The 25955-nt window shown below is 36.6% G+C and overlaps 3 protein-coding genes across 4 annotated transcripts; 1 reads left to right on the forward strand and 2 right to left on the reverse strand.

Annotated features, from left to right (window-relative positions):
- Positions 1–760: 760 nt before the first annotated feature.
- On the forward strand, positions 761–20321 carry LOC128261632 (protein FAM107B). Of its 2 annotated transcripts, none has more exons than XM_052995415.1 (3): positions 761–1491; positions 18792–18993; positions 19445–20321. In XM_052995415.1, exons 2-3 carry the CDS (start codon positions 18842–18844, stop codon positions 19722–19724), a joined length of 432 nt encoding a protein of 143 aa, XP_052851375.1. In that variant the 5' UTR covers positions 761–1491; positions 18792–18841; the 3' UTR covers positions 19725–20321. The 2 variants fall into 2 exon arrangements, with proteins under 2 accessions (XP_052851375.1, XP_052851374.1); XM_052995414.1 differs by lacking the exon at positions 761–1491 and adding an exon at positions 14931–15274.
- Positions 20286–22517, reverse strand: LOC128261631 (uncharacterized). Its single transcript, XM_052995413.1, has 5 exons — positions 21705–22517; positions 21438–21610; positions 21276–21364; positions 20582–20893; positions 20286–20528 (listed from the first exon to the last, which is right to left on the reverse strand). The coding sequence occupies exons 1-5, from the start codon at positions 22457–22459 to the stop codon at positions 20376–20378; spliced, it is 1482 nt and encodes a 493-aa protein (XP_052851373.1). The 5' UTR covers positions 22460–22517; the 3' UTR covers positions 20286–20375.
- Positions 22518–24234: 1717 nt separating this feature from the next.
- Positions 24235–25320, reverse strand: LOC128261934 (uncharacterized). The gene is made up of 3 exons (XM_052995889.1): positions 24961–25320; positions 24728–24904; positions 24235–24671 (listed from the first exon to the last, which is right to left on the reverse strand). Exons 1-3 carry the CDS (start codon positions 25198–25200, stop codon positions 24483–24485), a joined length of 606 nt encoding a protein of 201 aa, XP_052851849.1. The 5' UTR covers positions 25201–25320; the 3' UTR covers positions 24235–24482.
- Positions 25321–25955: the final 635 nt, after the last annotated feature.

Below are 25955 nucleotides of genomic sequence, written 5' to 3' on the forward strand. Positions count from 1 at the left end.
TAGTACATAATTGTGGGCTTTCTTGGTTTGTTTTTTCTGTGTTTGGTTAGAGTTTTAGTTGTGATGGCATTCTTAAGCACAAACAAATCTTTTAGTATAATATTCTTAAGCATTTTAAGAATTTAAGAATGTTTAATTCAAGTGCCGTAAATTAAATTAAATTTAAAATGCCAATTTACACGATTGCGTTCTGTTCCGTGTCTTAAAGAACTAGAAAATGTTAAACACAAAAAAGTTATAATTTTTTTTGTCATTTTTTTTCCCGATTGTTCTTATGAAAGCTATAGGATATAATCGTACGATCTGGCCAATTCTTGTCCTATATATTTTTAAAATTTTTCTAGATTTTTAGCACAAGTTTCAAAGCGATAGCCCCCTAGAAGTATTTATGGCCGCGGCTAATGTCTCTGAGGCATAGGATAAACCTTGCGGGCAGCGCAGCAGCAGCACGACGGCAGAGGCCGACACGAACAGTATAAAACGGCACTTTATGTTTTAAGAATATTGAATTTTTAAAATAGCTGCAAGTGTATATGAACTTCGGCTTGCCGAAGTTTGCTTTTTCTCTTGTTTTATTTTATTTTTTAAAAGGCACTACAATTTACAAACTTCCATTTATGGTGCATGACCTGGCTAAATCGGTTAAAATCGCTGCTAATGTTGCGAGAGCGTGGGAGAGCAAAAAAGAGCAAAAGAGAGCACAGCAACATGCTGCTGCAACATGAATCAGCGAAAAATCTATAAAAGCAACTCGCAAACAACACAATCTGTAATTGAGCGAAAAATGAACACGAAAAACAAAAACAAGAACCTGGAGATATGAAAACATCGGAGACCCGATTTGTCGCGCTAAATAACACGTTTCATACAAAACAAATATTTTTGTGATGCTACATTAATGTAAACATACATTGTGCTCGAATGAATGACGGCGGAAATAAAGATAGACTTTCTCAACTATAATAAATCAGGCAGTAAAATCAGATTTGTAATCTTGGAAAAAATTCAAAGAAAAAAGACGCCAGCAGCTTCCTCGGATTGTTTTGTTGTTTTGTCTGTGTTTTTCAGTGTGTTTGTGCAACAAAGTCAAAGTCGTCGAAGCTGCTGCAAAAAAACGTGAAATGCAAATTGTGAAAAAAAATTGCCAAAGATATAACCGCAATCACACGGCCAACACAACAACAACAAAAGCAACAACAAAACGGTTTCGCGTGTGTTGAAAAATTGCATTGCAAATTGCCTAGCAGCATAAAAAAAGAGCAAAAACAACAAAAGAAAATTGCGCGCCAAAAGCGAAAGAAACAAAAGGATTACACATAAACAAACCAAAAAGCAGAAGCAGCTGAGCGAAAGAGGAAGAAAGAGAGATAGCGAAAAATCAAAACATCGTCGAAAGGCAGAAATTCCAGTTTATCCACCTTTACCTCCATCACCCCCAACCCTCCGACGGGATTTCACCACACATTTAAGCAGGCTCTTGTGGCATTCGTGGTGAGTTTAGTACGACTTTCGGTATTTTGCTTTATGTTTTTCGCATGCTTGTCCTTCGTCTGATTGCTATACATATGTCCTGTCCTGTGCTGCAAACAACTTTTGGAAAAAAGTGCAAAAGTCAAGGCCCCCGTTCAATGGCTCGCCTTTTGATTTGCGCCTCTTTGACCTTTGTGCAAAAAGTAACCCGCAAATGTGTAAAAAATTTAGCTCAACCATCGAGAGTCCTTGATTTTTGAGGCACAGTGGTTGTCATAGGTCTTAATATCCTTGCAAACTTTAAGTCTGTTTATCTGTTTGTTTTTGTAACTTGTTTTTAGAGTTAACAAATACTATGCAAAAACTTGTTAAATCAAAATCTTTAAGTAATATGCTGTCATGTTATTATATATAAAAGACTCTATAAAAACAATTTTATAAATAAAACAAGATAGTTAAGAACTCATTTAGTATGATTTGCAATCTCTCAGATATTATATTAAGCAATTTAAATATATTTTACTCATTGTGAAATAAGGGATTTGAAATGCGCACAATTAAACAAAGGAACACAATGCTGATTAATGCACTGTGACGAAATGGGAAAAAAACTGACGCTTTGAATAATATGCGCAAATGTCGAATGTAGTCAGGTAGAAAAGAGCCTTGATTCTGTTTGCTAACAACCCTGAACAAGATTACGTGCCTTCTTTCCTGTCACGGGAATTGGGCAGCATCGAGTTACCTTGAGAATTGAGAACCCAAAACTGATAGCGTGTAGCAAATTTAGGAATGCGATTTGAGCTGGGACAGAACCGGGTTAAAAAACCGGCTTGATGGCGTAATCCGTAAACCGGATTGGTTACCGTAGATCCTTGTTTTCTAATAATCTTCGAGTCTTAACGCTATAAACCGGGTATAGCTGATTATTGTGCGAAAATTTATTATAGTTTTTCTAATCTGGGGTGGTTTTTATCTCAAGATGTGTTTACATAATGACTAAATCGTCTGATCCTCGGAATAAGTAAAGTAGGTTTAAATAAAATATTCAAGTGCTTACATAATGAGAAAAATAGTTTTTATTTAATTTGTTAAAAGAAGAGTGTATTTGAAAGGCATCGATTTTTAAAAACATTCAAATTGATGTTGCTAGCGTTTGTTATACATTGATAAATTTTACTGTTCTTTGAAACCGGTTTTGTTTTTAACTTATACAATAGGAATCTGAATTCTTGACACTGGAAAATAATAATATGGGTCTTTGAATGGTCTAATCGCCTTCGGAAGCAATGCCATAAAACCCCAACCTAATTACCCACCCATTTTAGCACTTATCCCATTATCTACTTCACACCACTGTGTCATAGATGACAAGACCAACAGACACATTAACAATGACCGCCTGGGAACGGAAAAAAGCTGATAAACAAACACTTTATGTCAGCTCGAGTCAGGCCAAGCCCGAAAAACCAATAAAGTGGCATAAAGAATCGGGGGCAATTACGATTAGAGTCTAGCTTAAACTTCGGTTTAAGTCCACTGTGCCACGACCTCGCGGCATCTGCATCTGCGTCTGCGTCCGCGTCTGTCCCGGTAATCAAACGTCTAGACACATTCCGTCCGTCGCTTGCAGCTTCTTTAGGCACCAACAACTACCCCTTCCAGCCTGCACCCGAAGCAACCTCATAGTTCCTACCAACTGGTTAAAAAAGGGCTCCCTACCTACAGTAGAACTTCGCTAAGGTGTAACACTCATTTTTACCTAATGAAACTGGAAGCACGTTTACACATTTTTATTGACAATTGAGCCAATTGAAACGTACCAAATATACAAAGTTTTTTTTAATACCTTGTACATTTTCCAAACTGTAAATATGTATATTAACATCTTGAGAGATTGGGTGTTTTTGTTTCTAGATCAACACCAAAAAGAATTTTTCAAAAAAATTGTTTAGGGAATTACTACTGTCTGGGTATACACAAACAAACAGTAGACACCGAAAACACACTCGTTCATAATCCCGTTTTATTGCACGGCTTGTGAGGCTGGGCCAGAAAGAGAAGAAGGATAAATAAGAGACATGGAGAGGTCCTTATTTTATTTTTTTTATTTCACTCCCCTGGGAACTGGGACCCGAGAACCCGACAAGCCGAGAATCGAGGACTGCAAACACTCCACTCAACTCGCGCTCAATCATTATGAAAATAGCTCGGAATGCTCGTAAATTACAAAACCATGGTTTTATTTGTCAAAATTTGAAACTTATTTGAACAGGCGCCGAGAAACGTCAGCAGGCAACAGCGGATTTTGTTGAATCGAGTTTTATTTGTGGGTTTCTCTCGTTCTTTTTCGGTTTTGTTTTGTTCATATTGTTTCGTTGTGTTCGTGATTAGCATGTCCATGGGTACTATCTCGCTCACTCGCATGGGGGGATGGTGTCTGTGTCCACAGCCCTTTGGGAGCCCTCTCATCCATCTCTCTCTCTCTCTCTCTGTCTCTCAGACCCAAAGTGGATTTTTTTTTGGTATTGCCCACTCATATGTTTAAATTATATGTACATATATGGGGCTTCATATTTCACTTGATTTTATCTATGAATTTCTAATTACTGGTTTTTTTTTTGTCCTCTTTGGATGGTTAACCCTCGTCCTCATCACATGGTTGCCCATTTGGGTTGGGTTAATGATTGATAAATTGTCACTGATGAGCTCAGACACCTAACGAAAAAAAAAAAATAAAAAAAATATTGAACGCGATTGCACGCTATTAATCTGGACTTGATTGATGGACCATCCTAAGCCTCTTGACACATCAAAAATTTTTAATGAAGAGAGCAAATTTTGAAGCTTTGCAAATTCCAGCAGCTGTTGAACATTTAAAATTTGCACAGATGGCTTTAAAAGATTTGCATCGTTTCTATGCAAAGACCATTTTACTGATTTAACTAATTCAAAAAAACAAATTCATTGCCATGCACAAGCCCTGAAAAACAAGCTTTAAATTTATCGCCATTGTAGCGGGAAATTCATTTTTGCGCTTTACATTTGTTTGCTCAAATAACGATTAGGTCAGCTAGATAACATGGCATGTAAATTCCAATTGAAAACACATTCCCATTTCTGGTGTTCGCTTCCCATTTGGATTAGATTTGCAAAAAAAGCTACACAAAAAAGTAGGCAGCAAGGCCATACAACCTAGATATCAAAGTCAAAAAGAACAGATAGGAAATGGGACCAACCCGATCGGCGAATACTCTAAACAAAAATTACTATAAATATGGGTTATTAAGAAAATATAATGGCTTTATACTTATCAAACTTTTTATTATTTAATTTGAATTTATATTGTAAACAATTTATTGTTCAATTATAATTAGGTTTCAACCTTATCTTTATTAACTTTATAAAATGTTGTGCCTTTTTTTATATGAAGTTTTTTGTTTTGGGAGCAATTTTGGTAGCCAGAATACCAAGCATAAAGCTTAAATGCAATAAAAATTATATAAGTAAGTTAATTTTTTGCATTTTATGGTCTTTAAAATGTAATCACCTTCCTTTTTTATAAGATAATTGGACTTTTATAGTTATCTAAAATAAAATATTAGTTCCTCAAATATTATTCCACAGAACTTCAACTTCACCTTATCTCATTGATAATGAGTAGATGAGCAAAGGTTGTTAACTTTTGGCTGAATGTCGATATATGCATAACGGAAAGGGTAAATTGGGAGCAAGCAGGCGTTGGGTGAATGAATGAAAAGTTTTTTGACTGCTGGGGGAGGGGCGATTATTTTATGACGGAGGGTGCAAAATAAGTAGGGGCGTCGGCCATGTGCTTGATACGTAATCATCGCACTAAGTGTTGTTGTTTTTCTACGCCACAAATAGCCATTTGTGTACGTTTCGTTGATGTTTTGTTTGTTTTTTTTTTTTTTTTTGGGTTGCCAAGCAACTCCTTTTATGGTCATGTTTTGTGTGGAGATTTTTAAATGCGCGTAATTCGCAAGCCCGATAAGCTGGCTCCCCGAAAAGATCGACAACTCCTGCTAACATCTGAGGAAAAAGAGGGGAGCCTGAGATAAGGAGAGTGGCATCAGGTTTTTGCCAGATCAACGCTATTACAGGGGAGCTTGGCTATGATAAAAGCTGTGATCTTAACTTAGGAGTAATTAGCTCGAGTGGTAAAACGTTAAAGTCAAAAATCATTTAATAAAAACCAAAAAAAAAAACAGTTCTTTTTCTAAGAAATTATTTTGTTATCGCAAAAATTGTATTGAGAATTCGTATGGCTGAAAAATATTCATGTGCTTAGTTATCAAAAAAGAAACGAAAATGTTTTAACTAATGTTTGGATGCAAATTTCTGCTTGACAAATCAGCGGTTGGGAATTTTGAACCTTGAACAAGAAAATCGTTAATAAAAAAATTTCGACTTGGGGAAGTGGACTGTATGACCAAAAGCGGATGAGCAACTGAAGCGGTCGTAGTAACTGATTACGAATCCGGCTTATGCAATTCATCATTATGGCCACAATTTGCCCAAGCGACAACCAACAACTACAACAACGAAAGCAACAACCATCCAACTGCAATTGAATCGCGTTTGGAAATGAATGCCCCCACCATCGAGTAGAGGCAACCTGAGTAACTCAAAAATATAAAAGTGAAAACTTGTTTTCCTTTTCTGCAATTATTGTTCGTCCGCCGTTGTTGCTCTTGTTTCTTGTAGTTGGATTGTTTTATTGTATTATGTCTTGCATTTGACTTTGACTTTTCAACCGCGGCAAACCGTCGACAGTCGAATTGTCTTGTTTTCCTCCATCTTCATCGTAGTCGGTTGCCAATGGTTTATGTTTATGCCGATCTCGTCATCGGTCATAGTCGCACTGTAAGTCGCAGTCACAGTGTGCCGAATCGCATTGAATATGGAAATTTGTTACACCATAAGTCTGCCTGGCTATGTACTGTGGCTATCTTCAAGGTCGATCTATGGTTACCCTTTGCTGATTTTCTGGGTTAGCCAATTAACAATGTTTCAAGTTGCAAGTTTAATGCTAAACACCTTTTAACAGATGAACACTTGAAGAAACTATTTTTTTGAATCAATATTGTACCGCAATCATAAATGAGCAACAAATGAACAGCTGTAATTGATAATTTTGCTTGCTTGCTTAAAGCGTTCAAAGTATATTTAGAAAAATGTGCTTACGCTTACAAATAAACTTAAAATAATTATTAGTACCATACCCAAATCTGTAAAAAAATATCTAAAAGTAACTCCAATAGAAATGTTGTCTTAAATTTGATAACAAGCTTTTAATTTTAAAGAGTTTATATATCCTTTGTTATAAATCCTGATTTATTTATACTTGTATAAACATAAATATGTACCAACTTTTGATATTTATTAAAAACAGAAACCTTTAGCATTTGTCAGATACCATTTTTTTTTTATTTATAAATAAAAAAGATATAAAAAATGCAATTAATTTGGAATAAATCGATAAGGTGCATCCTGCTATAAAATTCATACAAATTTGCACTGGTTCGCTTATGGGAAAATTGAATTATCTAACAGACGTAATTGACAGTTTACTGCAATTCATGGCACTTTGAGCATTGCTGTGGGGTGATAATTGCATTAACAGCTGTGGATAAATTTTCCATGCCCCACTGTTCGCAAGCCACCCCCAATAATTTTCTTTACATTTGTTTGGCTCCCTGCCATTGGCAACCCTGTGACGCATTTCCCACTCTTTAACGTTTTGGGGGTACATCTTTTCTTTTCTTCCATGTGTGCGTTGATTGTCCGTCACCCACCACCCCCTCGTTCGCAACAACAACAACACGAAGTGCAATGACGCGAGGCCTTTCATAGGCAGCGTAAAAGTGGAGAAAATTGGTAAAAGTGCGGAGAAAAGAGCAGAGAGCAGAGGGCAATACATGAACACAACACCCCAAAACACACACACGCCCACTTGAGAAAGAGATATAGCGAAAGAGAGAAAGAGAAAGAGAGAGAGAGAGTCATGAGAAAGAGCCTTGTTCAATTTTCGACTTCGCGCTGCGCATTTTGATGGTTTCCTGTGAACATTTTTGATATTCCAATGTAGGAAACTTGTTGCATGCGATACAAAAAAACGAGCAAAAAGCAACAAATAAGTAAAAAGGCCAAAAGAGAGTGTCAAAAAGAAAAAAGGATAGGAAACGAGAACAAGAAAACATTGTGAAATAACAATAAGTAAATGTAAATTCCTTGGAATGCCTTCGGGTGACGTCAGCATACAAAAGATATGTCTATATTAATGGGTTCAACTGAAAATGAAATATATTCATTTTCGCCGACATATGTATGTTATTTTTATATTTTTTTAAAAGCAATAATTTTAACAGCTGTTTTGTTAGGAACCGATTTCTTTAATTATTTTAAAAAAGATTTATAAAATTGTATTTTAATCGATTGCATATTTCTTTCACTTTTACATTAAAGCGTCAGAAAATATATCCTTCGTCACTTTCTATAATACTTGTTATTCACAAAATACTATTTCGGTTTGTTTTGGTTTCAATTAAAGCCATACAACTATAGTTTCCTCTATAAATCTTCTTTGATTAATGTGTTTTTTTATGCAAATTTGTTTTACTTTCCTTTGATTGGTTCCATTTGATTTCTTTCGCTTAGCGCAGTTTGTTTCGTTTCCGCCACTGATTAATTTGTTGTTGTTGTTTTCGAGGTATTAATGGAGTTATCAAATAATACAACATTTCAATTGAGGTTTTTTTACGAGATCGGCTAGGCAAATGATTTTGGTCGGTCATGGAAGATAAGCGAGTGAAAAAAGAGTGAAAGGCTTGGAATGCTTTTTAACGCTTTTAATTGTTTTTAGCTTTTTTTAAGCCGGTTGGTAAAACAACAGATTTTTATTCGTTAAGTGCTGCAATTTCTTCAGCGTCTGGTGGCTTATATAAACTTTTTTAAACTCATTTTTTTAAACTATTTAAAATGATTATTGCTGTCTGAGAGCGCGTAAAATGTTTTTGTTTTTCTGCTTTGTTTGGCTAATTTGATGCTTGTTGCTATTGGACATTGTTGTTACTGGTTTTTCGGGTTGTCAAGGCCATTTTGTTGTAATGCTCATTTACACGCATTATGATTTAAAGCTATTTCTTGTTAAGTCGCCGCCGCTGAATGAAAATTATTTTCCTAGGGGGTTGGGGTTGCATTGTGTCGATTGAATATTAAATAATCGCATTACGACCCATTTCGATACACGGCATCCGAGGAATTTAAATTTAACGACTCTCAAATTATGTCATAAATGCAGCCATAATCATATTCATATAGAAATTTGATTTTGGGTGAATATGCCTGAAATGAAATCACCAGGCGTGATGCTTTAACTATTTAAAGATTCTTACTCAGAGATTTCGATGAATTTGACTGAGTTATGAAATTATTTATAAACTCAACACGAACTCGGACGACTATAGCATATAGCTCCCATAGGAACAATCGGAACAATAAATGAAAATAATATAGCTTTGCTGTTTTTTAATTTTTTTCCTTAGTTCTTTGAAATATAGGAATAGTTAAAAATGTCAGAATTACGATTTAAAGTTGATCAAAATCGGGCGACTATATCATATAGTTCCCATAGGAACAACCAAAATATAAAAAAAAAAAAAATTTAAAAAAAATTGACTTTATTTTTTAATTTTTTTTTTATTCTTTTTCACATAGTAATAACTTGATAGTTCAGAACTACGCTTTTTAATTAGTTTAAATCAGAAAACGCTAACAACGATCGAATCATAGCTTCACTGCTTTTAAACGTATACGCAACTAAATCAAAGTTTAAATGTTTTCAAGAATATTTCATTTTTGCAATAGCTGGAAAGGTATATGAACTTCGGCTTTCTTGTTTTCCTTTAGTTCCACAATATAAACATTTGTTTGTGCACCATAAAGAACACATTTTTATGTGCCCTATTTAGTATCAATAAAATAGACAAAAAAACTTACAACATTCCATTCGTAAATGGAGGCATAAAACCTAATGATATTTATACAGAACAGCCAAAAGTTTTACACTTAAAGCTATTAAAGTTTTTTTACAGTGTTCAGCATTTGCCATGTGGATATTTAACTTTTATGATTTCTTAAATTCAGATAAGCAAATAACTTTTTATCTGAACTGACGTATGCGCATAGTGTTCATTCATGGTCAAATATTTGCTTAAAAATAATCGGTTATCCCCAACAGCAATAGAGATTATTTAGCTACATCAAATAGTAACAAATTTCCATAAAGCTCTGAAAACAAAAGCACTGAAATGAAGAGCAATCATAAAAATGTTTAATAAATTTATTTCGTGTGGCTTTCGTTCTTGTCCAAGCTATTATTATTCCGGCTGATAAGCGTTTTGCACCCGCATGTGGGCTATGGTTCTGAATTTTTAGCTTGATTGGCTCGATGCGGGATTTCGATTACGAAATTCTTTTAATGGACTCGCTCAGCGCCCCTTGCTACTCAGTATTTTTGATTATAGAGGGTATATTGGTTTTATAAAAGTAAAGAAATTTAATACTCCCAGAAAAAAATATTTTAAATATTCAATTTGGATTAGTTGTTGGTTGGAGGGATACATTTCATTTAATAAAAACTTTTAAAATAAATGTTCGAATTTTAGTTTTAATCCAAATATTGCCAGAATATTAGAGCTCCACATATATAATATTAAAAATTTGTAGAATAGATTTACAACATACTAGGTATTTTTAGACAGAACCTTTACCGGCTTTTACTTCTAGTTGTTCGAGCTATAAACGTTTCCGACTCGCGGCAAAAACAAATTTTCTGTTTATTGTTCAAAAATTCTGACTGTGGTGTGGGGTCGGTCAAATTGTTCGTGTTATTGTTTATGCGGAATGTTGAATTTGGAATGCCACATGTGTGGGGCTGCTGAGTTGTTCTGTTGCCTTTGTTTATAAAGCAAATCGCTGTTTAGATTTAGAAATGCATTTTCTGCCTGGGCTCCGATTTCTAGGAATTCATCGCTGTTGGAGCCACAGCTAATTTCAAGAAAAGGTCAGTTATTCAGGGAGTTTGTTGGGGAGTTTTTCGGAAAGTTTCCCCCCTATTCCGAGTAACTATATAGAGCCTCGTTCCCAGGTTGTATTTTACGAGGCTTTCCCATTGCGCAATGCCAACTGTTTTCGGTTTGTGGACTTTGACTGGGCTTTGACCGGTTTTTTTTTTTTATATTTATGTCCACTTGTCAAGCCGCTTAACCAAAAAACAAAAACAAAAAAATTTTAAAAGCGAAAAAAAATGAAAGAAATTAAACTGAAAATTGTTATTAAAAGCGCGTACAAGACGACAAACGATGTCGACGCGGAAAATTAGTGGCTGCGACTGAATGAATGACTGAATGAGTGACTGAATGAGTGACTGAAGCGGACAGTTTAGGGAGGAGCGTTGAAGGGGGCGGGGCAGGTGAAAGCCGGTAAGCCACTTTGCAGCTGGGGAATGACTGACTTACATTGCCGAATGCCTTAAGCCACTTGGACGACTTCCTGTGGTTGCATCTCCCGCTGGGTGATTGACCACAGGAGGCGGCGGTGAGGGGGCGTGGCAGATTAGCTAATTTCATGACTCACCTGCCGGATAATTAGCGATGGGCGTGGGGCCTAAACAGCCGACTAAACGTGGCCAATAAATTCTAACACGCCATTAAAATTAAAGGAAAAAAGAGAGAAATAGGAACTACAAATGAAATGGGGGTGCTGGCTTGTAGTTAACAGGGATAGCCTTGCGTGCGGTTTGTTAGCAGACAAACACAAGTCAATGTGCCAAACACAAATAAATAGTAAATATAAAATTTCTATGACTAACACGCGCCTACAATGAGGCGAAGTCTGTGGGGTTTGGTTAGCTGGCACAGAGCCTACCGACAATTAGGTTCCATGACACAAGTGCGAGGGATTATCTAGGTCGGGTCAGGAAAATGTAAAAATATTTGACAAAAAATCTCAAGAAGTAAACGATCTTTTATACAATTTAAACGGAAATCAATTTTAGGATGCCAAATAACTAGTTTTGAAAATCTAATTTGATAAGTTTACTGATGATAATTCTGTTATCTATCAATTATCCTCCGATTTGATTTAAAATTAAATTAAAGGTCTTACTTATATATTTTAAATCAATGCTATAAGTGTTTTTCGATTTGTTTTTAAACTATAGATGTATATCTGTGACTCGAAGTCTTTATAAGTCGAATAGTTCTATTGGCAATAGAGATCAAAAATGTACTTGAAATGTGTTTTATAATTTGAACTCTCCATAACTCATATTTTTTTTGGTGGATGGTTACTTCCAGAGTTCGAGTTATGAAAATTATTTTGTTTTTTTCTCTTTTGATACATTTTTATCAGATTATTCCAAAGTTTCATATTTTTCGAATCATAATTTCATACAAATAACCACAAAAACTTTTCCCGTATAAGTTCTTACCAACTAAGTTCGAACACAAAAGAAAAGTTTAAACTCCAAAAAACTGGTCAATATCTTATATGTAAATGTAACTATTTCTGCATATTTAAAAGTGATTTAAATCCAACTGAGAAGTGTAAAAACTCTTTGCGAAAAATCCTCAAAATACACAAATTTGCTTTTAGCCATAATACAAGTTTCAATTGCTGGTTTATTTATTGAACTGTTTTGGCCTGTTTCTATTTCTGTTGTTTCTGGCCTGGTTGTGTAAATATTTAGAGCAGGCAAACACACTCACTTAGTGGTAAACAAATAGATAGAGCCAACCGCAATTTTTTTTTGAAGAACCCCATTACTCCTATAGAAATTAGCAAGGAAACCTCCTTAACCCCTGACTACACGCACAGCTGATTAACCCATAAGCAGCCACAGGAAGACAGCCGACGAGCCCCCATCTAGAAACACAATACCCAAAGCTTAAATGGCTGATGGCGAATGTTTATGCATCAGGAGGTTAAGTGAAATCAGGGGGAGGCTTGGGTGGGTTTTTGGTAGAGACTTGTGATTGTATGTTTGCTGACTTTTGCTGCCATTTCTGCTATCCTGTTGAAAAATCAGGGAAATCTATTTATTGATGTTTTTCGCACAAACCCCAGGCGAGAGCGAGAGAGCACGAGCGAGGGTTCCCCAAGGGTCGATGAATATATGACATCACAGAAGGAGAAGGTATGCAGAGCGAGACAGAGAGGCAAAATGCATGTGACACAAGCTTTAAAGACAACTAAAAGCTCTCTGCACACAAAAAAATTAAATGCAAATGTTAAAATATTTTACATACATTTTTACATATACATTTTGAGGTACTTAAAAATAGCCTAACATTCAATTTCATTATAAATGTTTAAGTCAATTGGATTTGTAGTTACCAAGATAAGTCCTAAAAAAAATCATGTCAACAATATATTAAAGGTAAGAGTTTTTTTTTTCAAATTTACCCTACTTTACCTTTATAAATATATGTTACAATTATTAAGTAGGGTACATTTGAAAGTAGAAACAATATTATTTTATTTAAAATTATTTCTTAAATTTGGTTTTGTGTTGTGTTAAATGAAAATATTTAAGAAATACCATCAAAATGATTTCTCTGTGTAATAGCTTTCGCACTCTGGCTGTCTCTGTCTTATCCTGTTGCTGACGTCATAGCTCCTGTTTAACGACTCCTGTTGCTCCTGTATGGCATCCAGCTTGTGCCCTTTGCTGCTCGCCGGTTGATTTGAGGCGGAGTATTTGAGTTAGAGTTGCTCAATGGCGGGCTCCCTGTTCCGCCCCTTTGGCCCCACCACCGCCCCACCCGCCGAGAAACCCCACCCACCCTGGCCAACCTCCCCTCTTTTGGTTGGAGAAATACTGGAGTGGCTGCAACTTCCTCTGCTAAAAGTCCTTCCCTTTCTTTTTTCGGTACGCCATCCAAGAAGTTGGTCCATGTCTTAGACTTCCATCTTAAGAACGAGGTCGGTCGATTTGGGAAAAGGGGCTAAGGGGATGGTGGGGTCTCTGCTTTGTTTGTGTTGTGTGTGGAGCGGCCATTTTCTCCATGGAGCCAATTAGCACCAGGCGGCCAGGAAACGGAAGCTGGAAAACGCTCGCCGTTGGCTGTCGATTTTCCATTTTCTTCCCCAGGACGAGGCTGCCGATGCTCCTACAGAATCCCCGAGAGATGGATACAGAAATAGAAATAGAAAGAGAACGAGAGTGCGAAGCTTCCGAAAAAGCTCCTGCCGGTAGGAGGCTGCCCCACCCCTCGATCCCCTTGTCGTGGGGGCTTTGTTATCCTGCACACGTGTGTCCTTTATGCAGACGGGTGGGAGCGTCGGGTCAAGGCTGCCGCCCACAGCTGCCACTGCCAAATGCCACATCCAACATGCAACATCCTTTTGCCAGCTGACATAATGCGCTAAAATATGAGGGTATCGTAAATCAATGCTCTGTCTTGGAACCTATAATTTATATGCTTTTTACCTTCCATACTTACAAAAATATTTAAGTATCCAAAGGAGTTGCTTAATATATCTGGATTCTATAATTTATATACATATTATTTTAAATTTTTGTTTATTTTTTAATTTATAACAACTTATTTAGTAAAATGCAGTAGTAAATACAACCTATTTCCATTAATGAAATTTATTTCCTATTTTTATTTAATTTCCATTAATGAAATTAATTTAATAATGGTTTAATAAATGTTTAAATTAAAACCTGGACAAAGTCGTTAAATATTAAGGAATATTTCTAATTATTTATCAGCATTTTATATATTTTAAACCCCAAAAAATGATTAAAACTTTTTTTCTTGAAAATGTATATTTTATCGGATATTATTAGTAACATTTTATGGGCTATCAACCATTTGTTGAACTTTAAATAAAATCATCCTTTTTTCAAAATCCAGGTAAAAGTATTTAAATCTCCGACTATGTTCGGTGCTAGTTATATAGATAATACGGGGCTCATACGAGCATGTGCAGGCTTCCGAGGGATGAGGTTTTTGATTGAGAACAAAGAGCTTTCACTTTTTGAAGGATTTAATCCGTTTTGGCTTTAACCCACCGCTGGCGGCTACGTTTCGTTCTAAGTATTCCGTTCTGTTCGTGGCTGAAATGCATATCTGGGTCAGCTGTTGTTTGGTCGTTTGTTGGGCTTGCATAAGCCAGTCCGGCGGCGTATAAAAAAAAAACGCCCAATACAGCCCTAACCCCAAACCCCAAACCCAACCCCGTTTTCCAACCCGCCGTGTTTGGTTAGCTGCTGCAAATGAGGAAGCCTAAAATAGCGAGCCAAACGCGTTACGTGTTGGCGTCGCACTGCACAAAGTTGCAGCAGCAGCAACAGCAACAACAGCAGCAGCAGCAGCAGCAATCGATTGCAGGGGTCCGGTTACCAACATTTTCCTTCTCGACTCGCAGTTTTTAGCCGTTTGTTGCGTTGATAAGAACGTCGGGGAAAGCGAAAGTCACTGTGTTACTAAGATGTGAGCCACAATTGGCCACCAACTGCAAAACACTTACCACCAGCAACACCTCAGCTGTTCAAAGAACCTACTAGGCGCAGCAAGCACTTGATTGTTTTGCCCTTAAAACATAAATGTACTTGACCATTTAAAAGAAATTCAAGTGTGCCGTTTAACACAAATTTGAGTTCGCATTAATAGTGCCATTGATAAACCAAAAAAAAAAAAAAACGAAATGCAACGACCCTCGTCGAATATTTCCAGTAACATCATGAACCGCATGTCCATCTTTGAAAGTGAGTTGAGACGAGAGTCTGCCGCGTGAATAATTCATTGGCTTATATATTCACACATTCGTTCATTTATACATCGCTCTATTCAAGCCATTCTTGTGGGCAGACAAAAGAGGTACACACTTCTCCCAGTCAGTGAAATCGTCTTTTTGTTTTGGTTTTCCACCGACTTGGCTTTCGGCAATGGTGTAAAGTGATTAAGTACTGCCACTGAACACGGGTAAAAGTGTAGAAAATTCGGAAAAGACATGCCATCACACATGGCTGATAAGGTTGAAAGAAGCTCAAAGGTCTTAGGTATTTGGGCTTGCGATTTATTTATGTGGAAATTGGGTCTTTGAAAAATGCAAAGGCATCTGAAAAGGCAATTGAATAAAAAATTAGAAAACTTTGAAAATTGGTCTTGAACCTTTGAAAAGATTTTAAGTGAAGTCACTTATTTATTTTAAGACACATTTCAATGTTGAATTTTAAAGGTTTCTTCAATACTAATCATCAATCATTGTTTAATAAAAATGTTAAGCAAATTAGTTAAGTTATTGAAAAGTTTTTTGTTTTAAAGCAGTATAAATATTATTATTTTAAAGTCTACATTTAAATCAAAGGGGTCAGAAACAACATTCTTATTGTTTTAAAATGTACTTTTACTATTTACTGCAGTTTTGAATAAAATGTAATAGACAAGGGCCCTTTTGATTCGAAAACTCTTAACTCGAGATCCAGAAAATTGCCCTTTGTACGAAATGAGCTAGTTAACCCCCCATGACAATGGTTTGCCTTTAAGTGTGCTGTCATGGCTTGTTGGTCCCTCAACCCGGTTAAATGGATAGGCTGCTTTGAAAGAAAACTTTCGTTTGGAGACCGCACTTTATAATAATTCAGAGCCCTATGCCATATCATAAATTGTATACACAATGCACTCCAATGTTGTCTTGATTTGTGGGGCTTAGAGTGGGTCGCCTCCGGTCATTCGGTGAAAACAAATTGCATATAATTAGCCTGGCTGGAGTGGGCTGTCCACGGGGTTGTGTCTTCTTCTTCGACTGGGTCCCTTATGGAGTGCCCGCCGTTTATTTCATTTGCGTTAATTTCACACCCAACCCCACAGTACATGTGCAACTCATTAACCCACATGGAAGCGAGTCGCGCACAATTTTCTATCAGAGTGTGGGGCGTGAAGGGGTTAAGGAGGGGGTCTGCGAGTCAAATCACTCGATTGCGCAAGTGAAAACTTGTTGTACGGCGATGGACATCGTAAGTGAAGTGAAGCCCGTCTGAAGCTAATGAAAATACCCTCGCAACTTTGAGTATTTTAATTTGAAAGACAATTTCAGATGCCTTACATTTTTAAAGCTTACTTTACTCTTCAACAGCATTTCTTCGGATTTAATATTACTTTTTTGTTGAAATTATTATAAAAATTATTAAAAATGTAACTTATGTAATTAAAAGTAGGAATTAGGATTAAGGTTTCCCTCATCCTAGTTACATTTTTAAAGCTTACTCTTCAACACCATTTCTTTTGATTTAATATTACTTTTTTGTTGAAATTATCTTTACAAATTTTTAAAATGTATTTAATGTAATTAAAATTAAGAATTAGGATTTTGGTTTTCCCTACATTTATTAACTAAAATTCTTATTTACCATTCCATTTGGGTATTCCAAACTTCTACACCGATCTGAACTTTCCCCATTTCCTTTTTTGGTTGCATCGGGTCAATCTAAGGAAAACTATCAGAATAACCCAGACCAGACATCGCTGCAAATGTAAATGCAAATTACCAGGACAGAGTCGGCGAATGCTAATTTTTATTTGAAATCGAAGAAAAATCAATCAAAACGGATTTGCATGCGATTTCCGATTGGGCCACATATGGGACACCTTGATTAGCATAATGCAGTTGCTGATAATGCTGGTTTTGTCACTTTTTACCCCGAGGGCCACAAAATGTTAAAGGTGGAAGACTAGAGACTAGCGATTTCATGGCCATTAGAGTCGGCAAACAAGAGATTCGGAGGTTTGTTGAACATTGAATAAAGCATAATTCAGTGGAATTGTCTGAAATGACTCTGATGAAATTGATTGATTGATTGTCGAACGTGAACTCTGAGCGGAGATGCCAATTAAGGTTGGTTAACCCTCACGAAGAAATGTTGAGACTCGTGTGAACTAGTTTGTCAATTTAAGTTATGTGGCCTGAATGCTATATAAGAAATTTTAATAGTTCAATAAATGTATAAAAAATTAAAAAAAAATAATATAATTTTTCACATTTACCATTTGAATTAGCTTTTTGTTTAATAATTGCCTTAGCTAACAATTTTTTGGTACTCAAATGGTTATTCACCAACAAGTGAACAAGTGGTTTTTATTTAATTTATTTTATTAATAACAGTTTATTTATTATATGGAAATTTGTCTATCGGCAAAAATAATCGGCCTCAATAGTTGATAAACTTGTTAAGCTTGGTACACTTGCATTTGCTAGATTATCATAGATTTATACAAATTTATTCAGATTGCGATTTTTTGGCACAGTTCCCCGACGCAGCAGTCAGCAAATTCCATTTTAAATTCTACCCACTGAACTCATTGCGATTTTCATCTCAGTTGCGAAGCCATTTTGGCCATGTCATTGCCCTTTCAGCACTATTTCTTTTTTTTTTTTTTTGTATTTATTTTCTTCTGTACCTTATCATCGGCTATTAATCTAGTTTAGGTTTTGGGCTTCAAGCGACTAACTAGTTCGCCACGATGTGGGTTAATATGATGGGTGAACAAAAGAAGTTCATCGTTGGTGACGGTTCAGTAAAAAATTTACAAAAAGAACAGCAGAAGCAGAACAAGAACAAGAACAAGAAGAATACAGTCGGAAAGAACTTTACCGCTGACTTGAATCGAGTTTCTGTGCCTCTGCCTCTCATAAATTTTTTTTTTACGGTTTTACAGCAGTCGCTGGCTGCTTTTTTTCTTTTTTGTAATAACAAATTGACAATGACATGAATGAGGAGAAATATTTAACCTTAATAAACGACGAAGCTTTAGACGTCTTTTGTTTGGTTTTCTTGGGTTCTTGAGCGGTTATTATGTGCATTGTTGGGTGGTTAAGGCCCGAACTGATTTGTGAGGGGAAGGCCAAGTGCCAATTAAACTTTGGCACAGTCAAAAGAGGGGACATCGACCAGCTGTACACAGATAGAAATATAATTATTAATCTTTCAAAGTTGTTACAAGTTAGAGGGGCCATAAGATAAGCAAAGCATAGATTTTTTACAAAATATTTCCTGAATTGTAAATAAATTAATAGAATGAATCAATTGTTTGCACAAATTGGTGCTGTAAGTAAAAATATCCAACCACTTTTGTGTAAAACTGTAGCTGTTAAAATAAATAGTAATTTTTTATGTTTCTTAAAATTAATATAAAGAAGAAATAATTTCTTCCTGTGTAGTCAGCGAGTGGGAAAGAAGGCGAATCCATTCACTAATCGCTGAACTCTCTGCATCTATCTTTCAGACACAGCATTCAGGCACAGTCTGGCGGAGGCTGAGAACGCGGCCGGAACGATGATGTCCATGACCAGCTCCCCGCCGGCCACGCCCACTGGCGTCCAGACGGACTCCGATGGACTGATCCTGCCCAAGAAGCTCATCAATCCTTGCATGGAGAACATCGATCGCAAGGAGCTGCATCGGGAGCTCAAGTTCAATGCCAGAGTGTGAGTAGTGGTGTCCACAAATTAATCTTGATTTCACTCGACTTTTTAGAACTGTATATAATTTGTAAACTTTAACTTTTCTTGTTAAATATGAATATTAAAAACTTTCCAGACGGTTCCAAAAATACATTCAACTAATAGGCAACTATTGAACTTGTTAACTTATAAACAAATTACTATTATCTTCACTATTATTATTATTAACTTAAATATAAAAACTAAAAATTTCCAAATTTTTAAAAGTAATAAAACGAGTTTAAAACAAAGGAAAACTAAAGATTTTTTAAGCCATAACGCAACGGAAAACAAAAGTTTTTTTTATTGCAGACTTTAAGTGTGGGCAATTACCTAAACATAAACAGTTTATATAAGAGTAACAAAACAGTTCAGTGAATTAATGTCTTTTTCATAAAATCACTTATTTATTGTCATTTATCAAACATTATTCCAGGGGAAAGAGCGTGCTGAACCAAAAATCGGAACTGCAACGTGCCTACGACAAGCAAAAGGAGCGACATGCTGCCGCCGAACAGCATTCACCGGATGCGGAAATTGTTGGAGGAATTCCCGGCCTGAAAGGAGAACTCGGGCGTGTGATCATGGAACGGGCACAGAAGCACGAGGCGGCAGCCCAGAAACAGGATCAGGAGGACGCCGAGGAGCGGCAGTACGTGAATCCCGAGTATCTGAACGTTAGGGCCAAACTGCGCACGGCGCATGCCAACAATTAAGGAGCAGCCCACTCGGAAATCCCTCATCCTAATCCTCAGCTTGATTAATGTTTAGTTTTAGTAACAGACCTAACCAAATTGTGTGTAAGGAAATCATGTGTTTTATGTGTTAACTTTGTGAGCGGTTTTCATTTTGATATTATGCAAAACTAGTTGGTTATTATAATTAAAGTTTACACCTAGACTAAGCCATTTACTTGTTTAGTTTGTTAGTCCTAGTTACTAATCTAAGTACAGTTTTTTCTTGCGCTGATTTCGTTGTGTATAAACCACATGTATAAAGTTTTAGTTTCTAAATGGACCCTTTTCTTCCAAAATCAAACAACAAAATTGAATATAATTGTATCTAGTGTAGTTATGTGTATGTATATCTATAAATTAGTGAGACCGAAAATGCTGTAAACAGGGCAATGTGTTAGAAAGTAAGACAGAGAGACAGACAGAACTTGGGCGAAAGATATTTGATCTATATAGATAAACTATTTTATGTCAAGCAAAGAAATTTGAACAGATTACAGAACTATATACAACATATATCTATATACAAATTTAGTTTCTGGAATTAATAAATTTTATTGTAGGCAAAAAGTTACAAAACCAATTTGTCTTCTATAAACATTATTGTAATTTTCATGTTGAGCTACAAGCTATTTAATCTGTTGGGTCTGGTACTGGGGCAGGGACTTGAACTACACTTTTATTCCGCCTTGCCAGCCTTTTTTCCAACTTGGCCTGTTTTGCGGCGGCCTTTTTCTCTTCCTTCTGCTTCGCCAATATCCTGGACATTCTCTTCGAAGCTCGAGCCTGTTATATAAATTTTCTTTTCATATATATTATATATATTATGTATTACTTACCGCTGACAAACGGGCACGTTCCTTTTCTGCCTCCTTTGCTAACTTATCGCGAACCTCTTGAATTTTCACGTGGAAAACTTCTATCTTTTCTTTGTACAGCCTGAGGTCCTCCTTGCACTTGTTCACCTTGTTAATGGTGGCCTGTAGCATATTTTCGGCTGTTTCCATATCGTCGTCGTACGCCTTCTGCACCGAATTAATGCGAGTTTTGTACTGTTCGATCATGGTCACATACTCCAAGTGGCAGCTTCTCCACACATTCGAATCCTTGCGGGTGAGCTCTTCAATTTTGTCCAACTCATCGGAAATGACCTTATTAATAGAAATGGGATCATTGGTATTGTAATAAACGACAAGCAAAGGTAAGATATGGGTTATAATTGGCACCAAAATTTGTCGGTAGCTTAGATATTAATTTTTAAAGGATAGTTGTGAGTTTTGTTAAAGACAGTAGAACTTTCTTAATAAAATTGTAAAACCAAAAAAATCTATTTACCCTTGCCGGCAAAGTTTTTAAAAATAAGCAAAGCAGGACACAAAGTCCATCAAAGCCCCTTTAAAAATAAAATTCAAAAGTTAAGGATTTTATTCGTTCCCTTGGAAATCTAGTGAGTTTATGTTTTTAAGACTTAGAAATCCGGCCTTATAATATTTGGGTACGTTTGGTTGAGAAGGGTTTTTAAAAAGCACAAACCTTGCACCGAAGGAAGTCAATATATTGTGCCTGTTCCACATTATCGTGGGTCCAATTCACTTTATAGCGAGATTCTATGGGGCTCATATCTGTGCAGCAAATGGAAAACATTAACAGTTGCAAAATGTTCAATGAGTATTCCTCTAGGTTGGATTAACTCACAGTCGATCTGGAATCGCTCCTTGTTGAGGGCGTGCTGTTTGGCAACCAATTTAGGATTGTGGAATTTTCCAACCCGATTCTTTTTCGCATCCTCCTCAACTAACGTGTCGTGTTCGCGCATTATTGTCTCGTAGGGCACGGCAATAAGTTTGTCGATGTCCACCTGGGTATCTCTAAGTAATACAATAAGGCCAAACCACTTAATACATAGTTCTTTAGACATTTTCTTAAATATCTGTTCTTTTTTTCTTTATATAGCCCACTCACTTGAGAAGTTCCATAAAGCCACGCGGAGCACAGAGATCTCTGTCGCCGATAACGTCTTCCAGAAGAGCCTGCACCAGACCGATTAGCTCCCCAAGATCCACATAGAACTTGAGGTCGTCGAGCGTGGCCTCCGATTTGTTCTTCTCCAGAATGTCCACATAGACGGTGTTCGTTTGCTGTTCGAATCGCTTTAGATTCTGCTTGTAGGACCAGCCGAATATGGTGTCATTGGGATTGGTGCCGGCCGGAGGATATTCCCGCATTACATTAAGGATCTCCTGCAGCTGCAGCAGCTGGTAGATGATGCACACGTTCCGGAAGTCCGATATCAGGTTGGCGAACCGCACCTTGAACATCTGCGTGGTCAAGGCGGCCGAGTCGCGTTGCTCGGGACTGAGAATCGACTTGGTGGCGCTGACCGTGGTGCCCCTGGACATCCATACACTGGCCCGCGCTGTATAGTCCGTCCTGTACATCCTCGCGCGAAAGGCCTCGTTCGGATCCTCCTCAATGCCTTCCGTGGAAGAGTCGGACATCCTCACGGCGCGAACTTCTTTTTTGGTCTCCAGGACATATGGCTCCAGGAGCTTTTTCAGGAACGCATCGTGGCACATGTCCGCTGGCCTCTGTGGCAGCGGAAACAGGCTATTGATCTTCTCCTTATACTCAGCCAACGGGTACTTCTTTTGTACCACTTCCCTGACCCCAGCAGCACTGAAAGGTGCAGAAGGTTTATTATGGTGCCTTTTCGCCATTTTCTCTGTTTCGATTTTTGGATGTGTTTCCTACGACAGATTGTGTTGAATGTCAATGTTTTCGTGCTGGGTTTCGACATTTTCAATCATTTATTTTGATATCTAAGTACTAACTTTATAGTTGGTGAACTGAACAAATAGGATAATGCAAACTTATTCTGAAAGAGAACATTAATTAATCATTAAAAACAACACTTTTGTTATATAAATCTTATATGCGTAAAATAGAAATTACAATACACTGTGCGTAATCCGAAGAACTCAACCCAAAATCACACTCTGCATGCATCAAGATTATCTGTCCCTACTCTTATACCAACAAAACATTATCGCTTATGTATTTTAAATGGACAAACTAGATCCGGATGCCATCTTAAAACATATTTCCATACATAAAAATCATATTTTGCATCACTACGTTGTCGGTAATTTATACAAAAATAACCTAAGAAAGGCTTATTGTTGAGATTTTTGCAGCATATGGGTAAGTTTTTAATATATTTTTAAATGGTTAGAATATAACAAAAAAGGTTTAAAAAATATAGAAAAAAAACACATTTGCGGAGTTCAGGTAATTAATTTTTTATCTGCTCAAGCTCGCCCTTGATATCGAAGCATAAGGATGTCCGTCGCCGAAAATTATTTTTGTCAAATACTTTTCCAGACGCAGTACCATGACGAACGGATCAAGCACAGGAAGGGTCTGAAATCCAACGCGTTTATAAACGACAAGAGGGCTCAACAATAATCTTGCCTTACATCCTCCTATTTTAGGCATTTTTCCTGAACCTCCTCGCTGTTCCGAATATTTTTCCACCAATATTTGGACCAGTATTAATCATTCCGCAACCCCAAATGTCATCGTCAGATTTCTTGCACGCACAAAGATAACACTGTGCAGAAAATCGAGGTCGATGAAAAAATAAATTGGTACAACTATATAGGCCTAATAAATCTCGGTGTGCTGAACAAGGCCTCATTCTTGGAATTTCTCCATCACCTTCAGTTTTCGAGAAAAATTATCTTAAAGACCTAAAAAGGAATATTTTACGGATTCTTTAATTCTAAATAATGACCGAACTGAATTGTCTTGCCGAAACCTATGATATTTTTGCTGTAGTGCAACTATTTGGCTACGGATCCTCATACCCAAAACAGTAGAGAGATTTTTTTTTGTAATTTTATATTTGAAAAATAAGGCAATCACTTCAAAAGACCTATGACCTTTGTTTGGTGGTGCCTAAAAGTAGGCATTCAATTTGTGTGAAATGCCTACAATATTCTTGTAACATTTAACATGATTGACACAATTTGTATTATTTTGATTACTACAATTTGTAATTTAACGTGACAGGGTTAAAAAACAGGTTTCTCAGCCCTGTCATGTTAAATTACTACTTAGAGTGATAACGAAATTCCAAGAATGAGGTCGTGTTCAACACACCGAGATTTATTATTGTACATATAATGACATGTATGTAATAGGTAACAAATATTAATTATATATACTTTAATATACTATAGTTTATTATCACACAAGTTTTATTTTGATACTTTTGTCTTACAATTGAATACTCTTATTTTAGTGACATTTTTGCATAAACAACTTAAATGATGAAATTTTATAAGACAAGAAGAGAAGCAAACTTTTTTTTCGCTCCTTCCGACTTATATGCTACCTGCAACAGAAATTCAAGTTTTGGGAAAGTTTCGTTTAGATAGCTTATAAACTGAGAGACTAGTTCGCGAAGAAATGGTAGACTGGCGGACGGACGGACGGACTACTTGTATGTACTTTATAGGGTTGGAAATGTCTCCTTCACTGCCATGCAAACTTTTGACTGAAGTTATAATGCCCTCAGCGAGGGTATACTAATTTAGATATAGTTCAAAACAAACTTTAATCTAACCAACATCATTTTTATTTCGGCATGCTCTGCCTTAAAAGCACTGTGTATTAAAAAAAACCAATAGGCTTTAGGCACTTTGCAGCTAAATAGCACAATTGAATAAAAACGAAATCTTAAATTTTAAAATTTTTTATCCTCTCGGCCTCGCCTCTGATCTCGAAGCACAGAGAAGACGGTCGTTTTATGTTATTTTCGTCGTACGGTTCAAAGGTAACCACCGCCTTGTAGCGACCATTAAAAATGGGGCCATGTATGTTCTCCAGACGCGGTCTTACAGTAAATGGATTGTATACCAGAACGGTCTGAAAGGAGACGTCTTTGGTGAAGGATTCGCAGCAGAAAGCTGACCAAAACTTACGCCTTTCGTACCGAGGCACTTCTCGCTGATTTCCTCGCGATTAGCAAAATGTTTAAACCAGTTTTTGAACCAGTATTGATCCTCATCGAACATCACCTGGCAAATGTTTGGTGTGTGGATACTGAACACAGTAGGTTCCCAGGTACCGCGGTCATAGTGCATCACAACCATCCTGGCCTGCAAGTGTAATTCATTTAGGTCCACTCCATTAAGTTAAAGTGAAGCAAATTTACAGCAATGCGATCGGTGAGGGGTATATTCCAGACGACAGTGCAGTTTCCCGATATATGAATGCCGTCGGGATCCTGGTCGATCACTATGTTGGTCATGTCGACGGCTTCGCTAAGTCCAAACGATCCAGGAGGCCCGTCTGTGCATGGCACATACAAATCCGGGTCCTCGGGCAAGAGGTTATAGTCTGTGGCCCAATTGCTGGTCACAACCACAGAGAGAATCAGAAATACTCGATCCATTTTACCTGCCAACAGATCGTTAAGCCAACCTTATATAGTAAGTGCCAATAGGGGGAACTGTTGAGTTGACTACGTATTTATCATACAATGTCAGTTATCCCAAATGTCATCGCCAGTACTCTTTGCACGCACACAGTTTTTTATAGTCCAAATGCATACAATTTACTCGTAAACAACATATAAATGGAATTCTTTTGGGACCCCAGAATATTTGTCAATAAAAAAAAAAGAACTGATAAGGCATATATTAGGTACGATACTTTTATATATTTTCGTTTTTAAAAATGCATTTGGTTTTACCTAATACTTTAAAGGTAAAGCTTAAATTTTTTGAGTTTTTGTCAGCGATTTTATGCGAGATTTTTTTGAGAGTTAAATTGTACACAAAAATTGCAGTATTGGGTTTTATATAGTGTATATATAACATGTTTGCTTATTTTAAAATATGTTGGGTGCGATTTGATCATAGCATTTTTGATTAAATATAAGAACTAAAAACCGGCTTTCGCTGAGTCAAACTTTAACTAAACTCTGAAAAGCTGTAAGCTAAAAAATTAACCATAAACCCTCGTTCCTCTCCACTTTTTATTGGAATAAAAAAAATACTGATCTATTTTTAAATATTAAATCATTTTTTATAATATTTTGAAACACTAATACTATAATAAATAAATAAAAACAATACTTCCAAACTATTTTTGATTGTTATTTCCTTAAGCTAATAAACTACTATTATTTTAAGCGTAGGTGATGCT

The sequence above is a fragment of the Drosophila gunungcola genome, unplaced genomic scaffold (assembly GCF_025200985.1).
Source record: "Drosophila gunungcola strain Sukarami unplaced genomic scaffold, Dgunungcola_SK_2 000001F, whole genome shotgun sequence".
NCBI lineage: Eukaryota > Metazoa > Arthropoda > Insecta > Diptera > Drosophilidae > Drosophila > Drosophila gunungcola.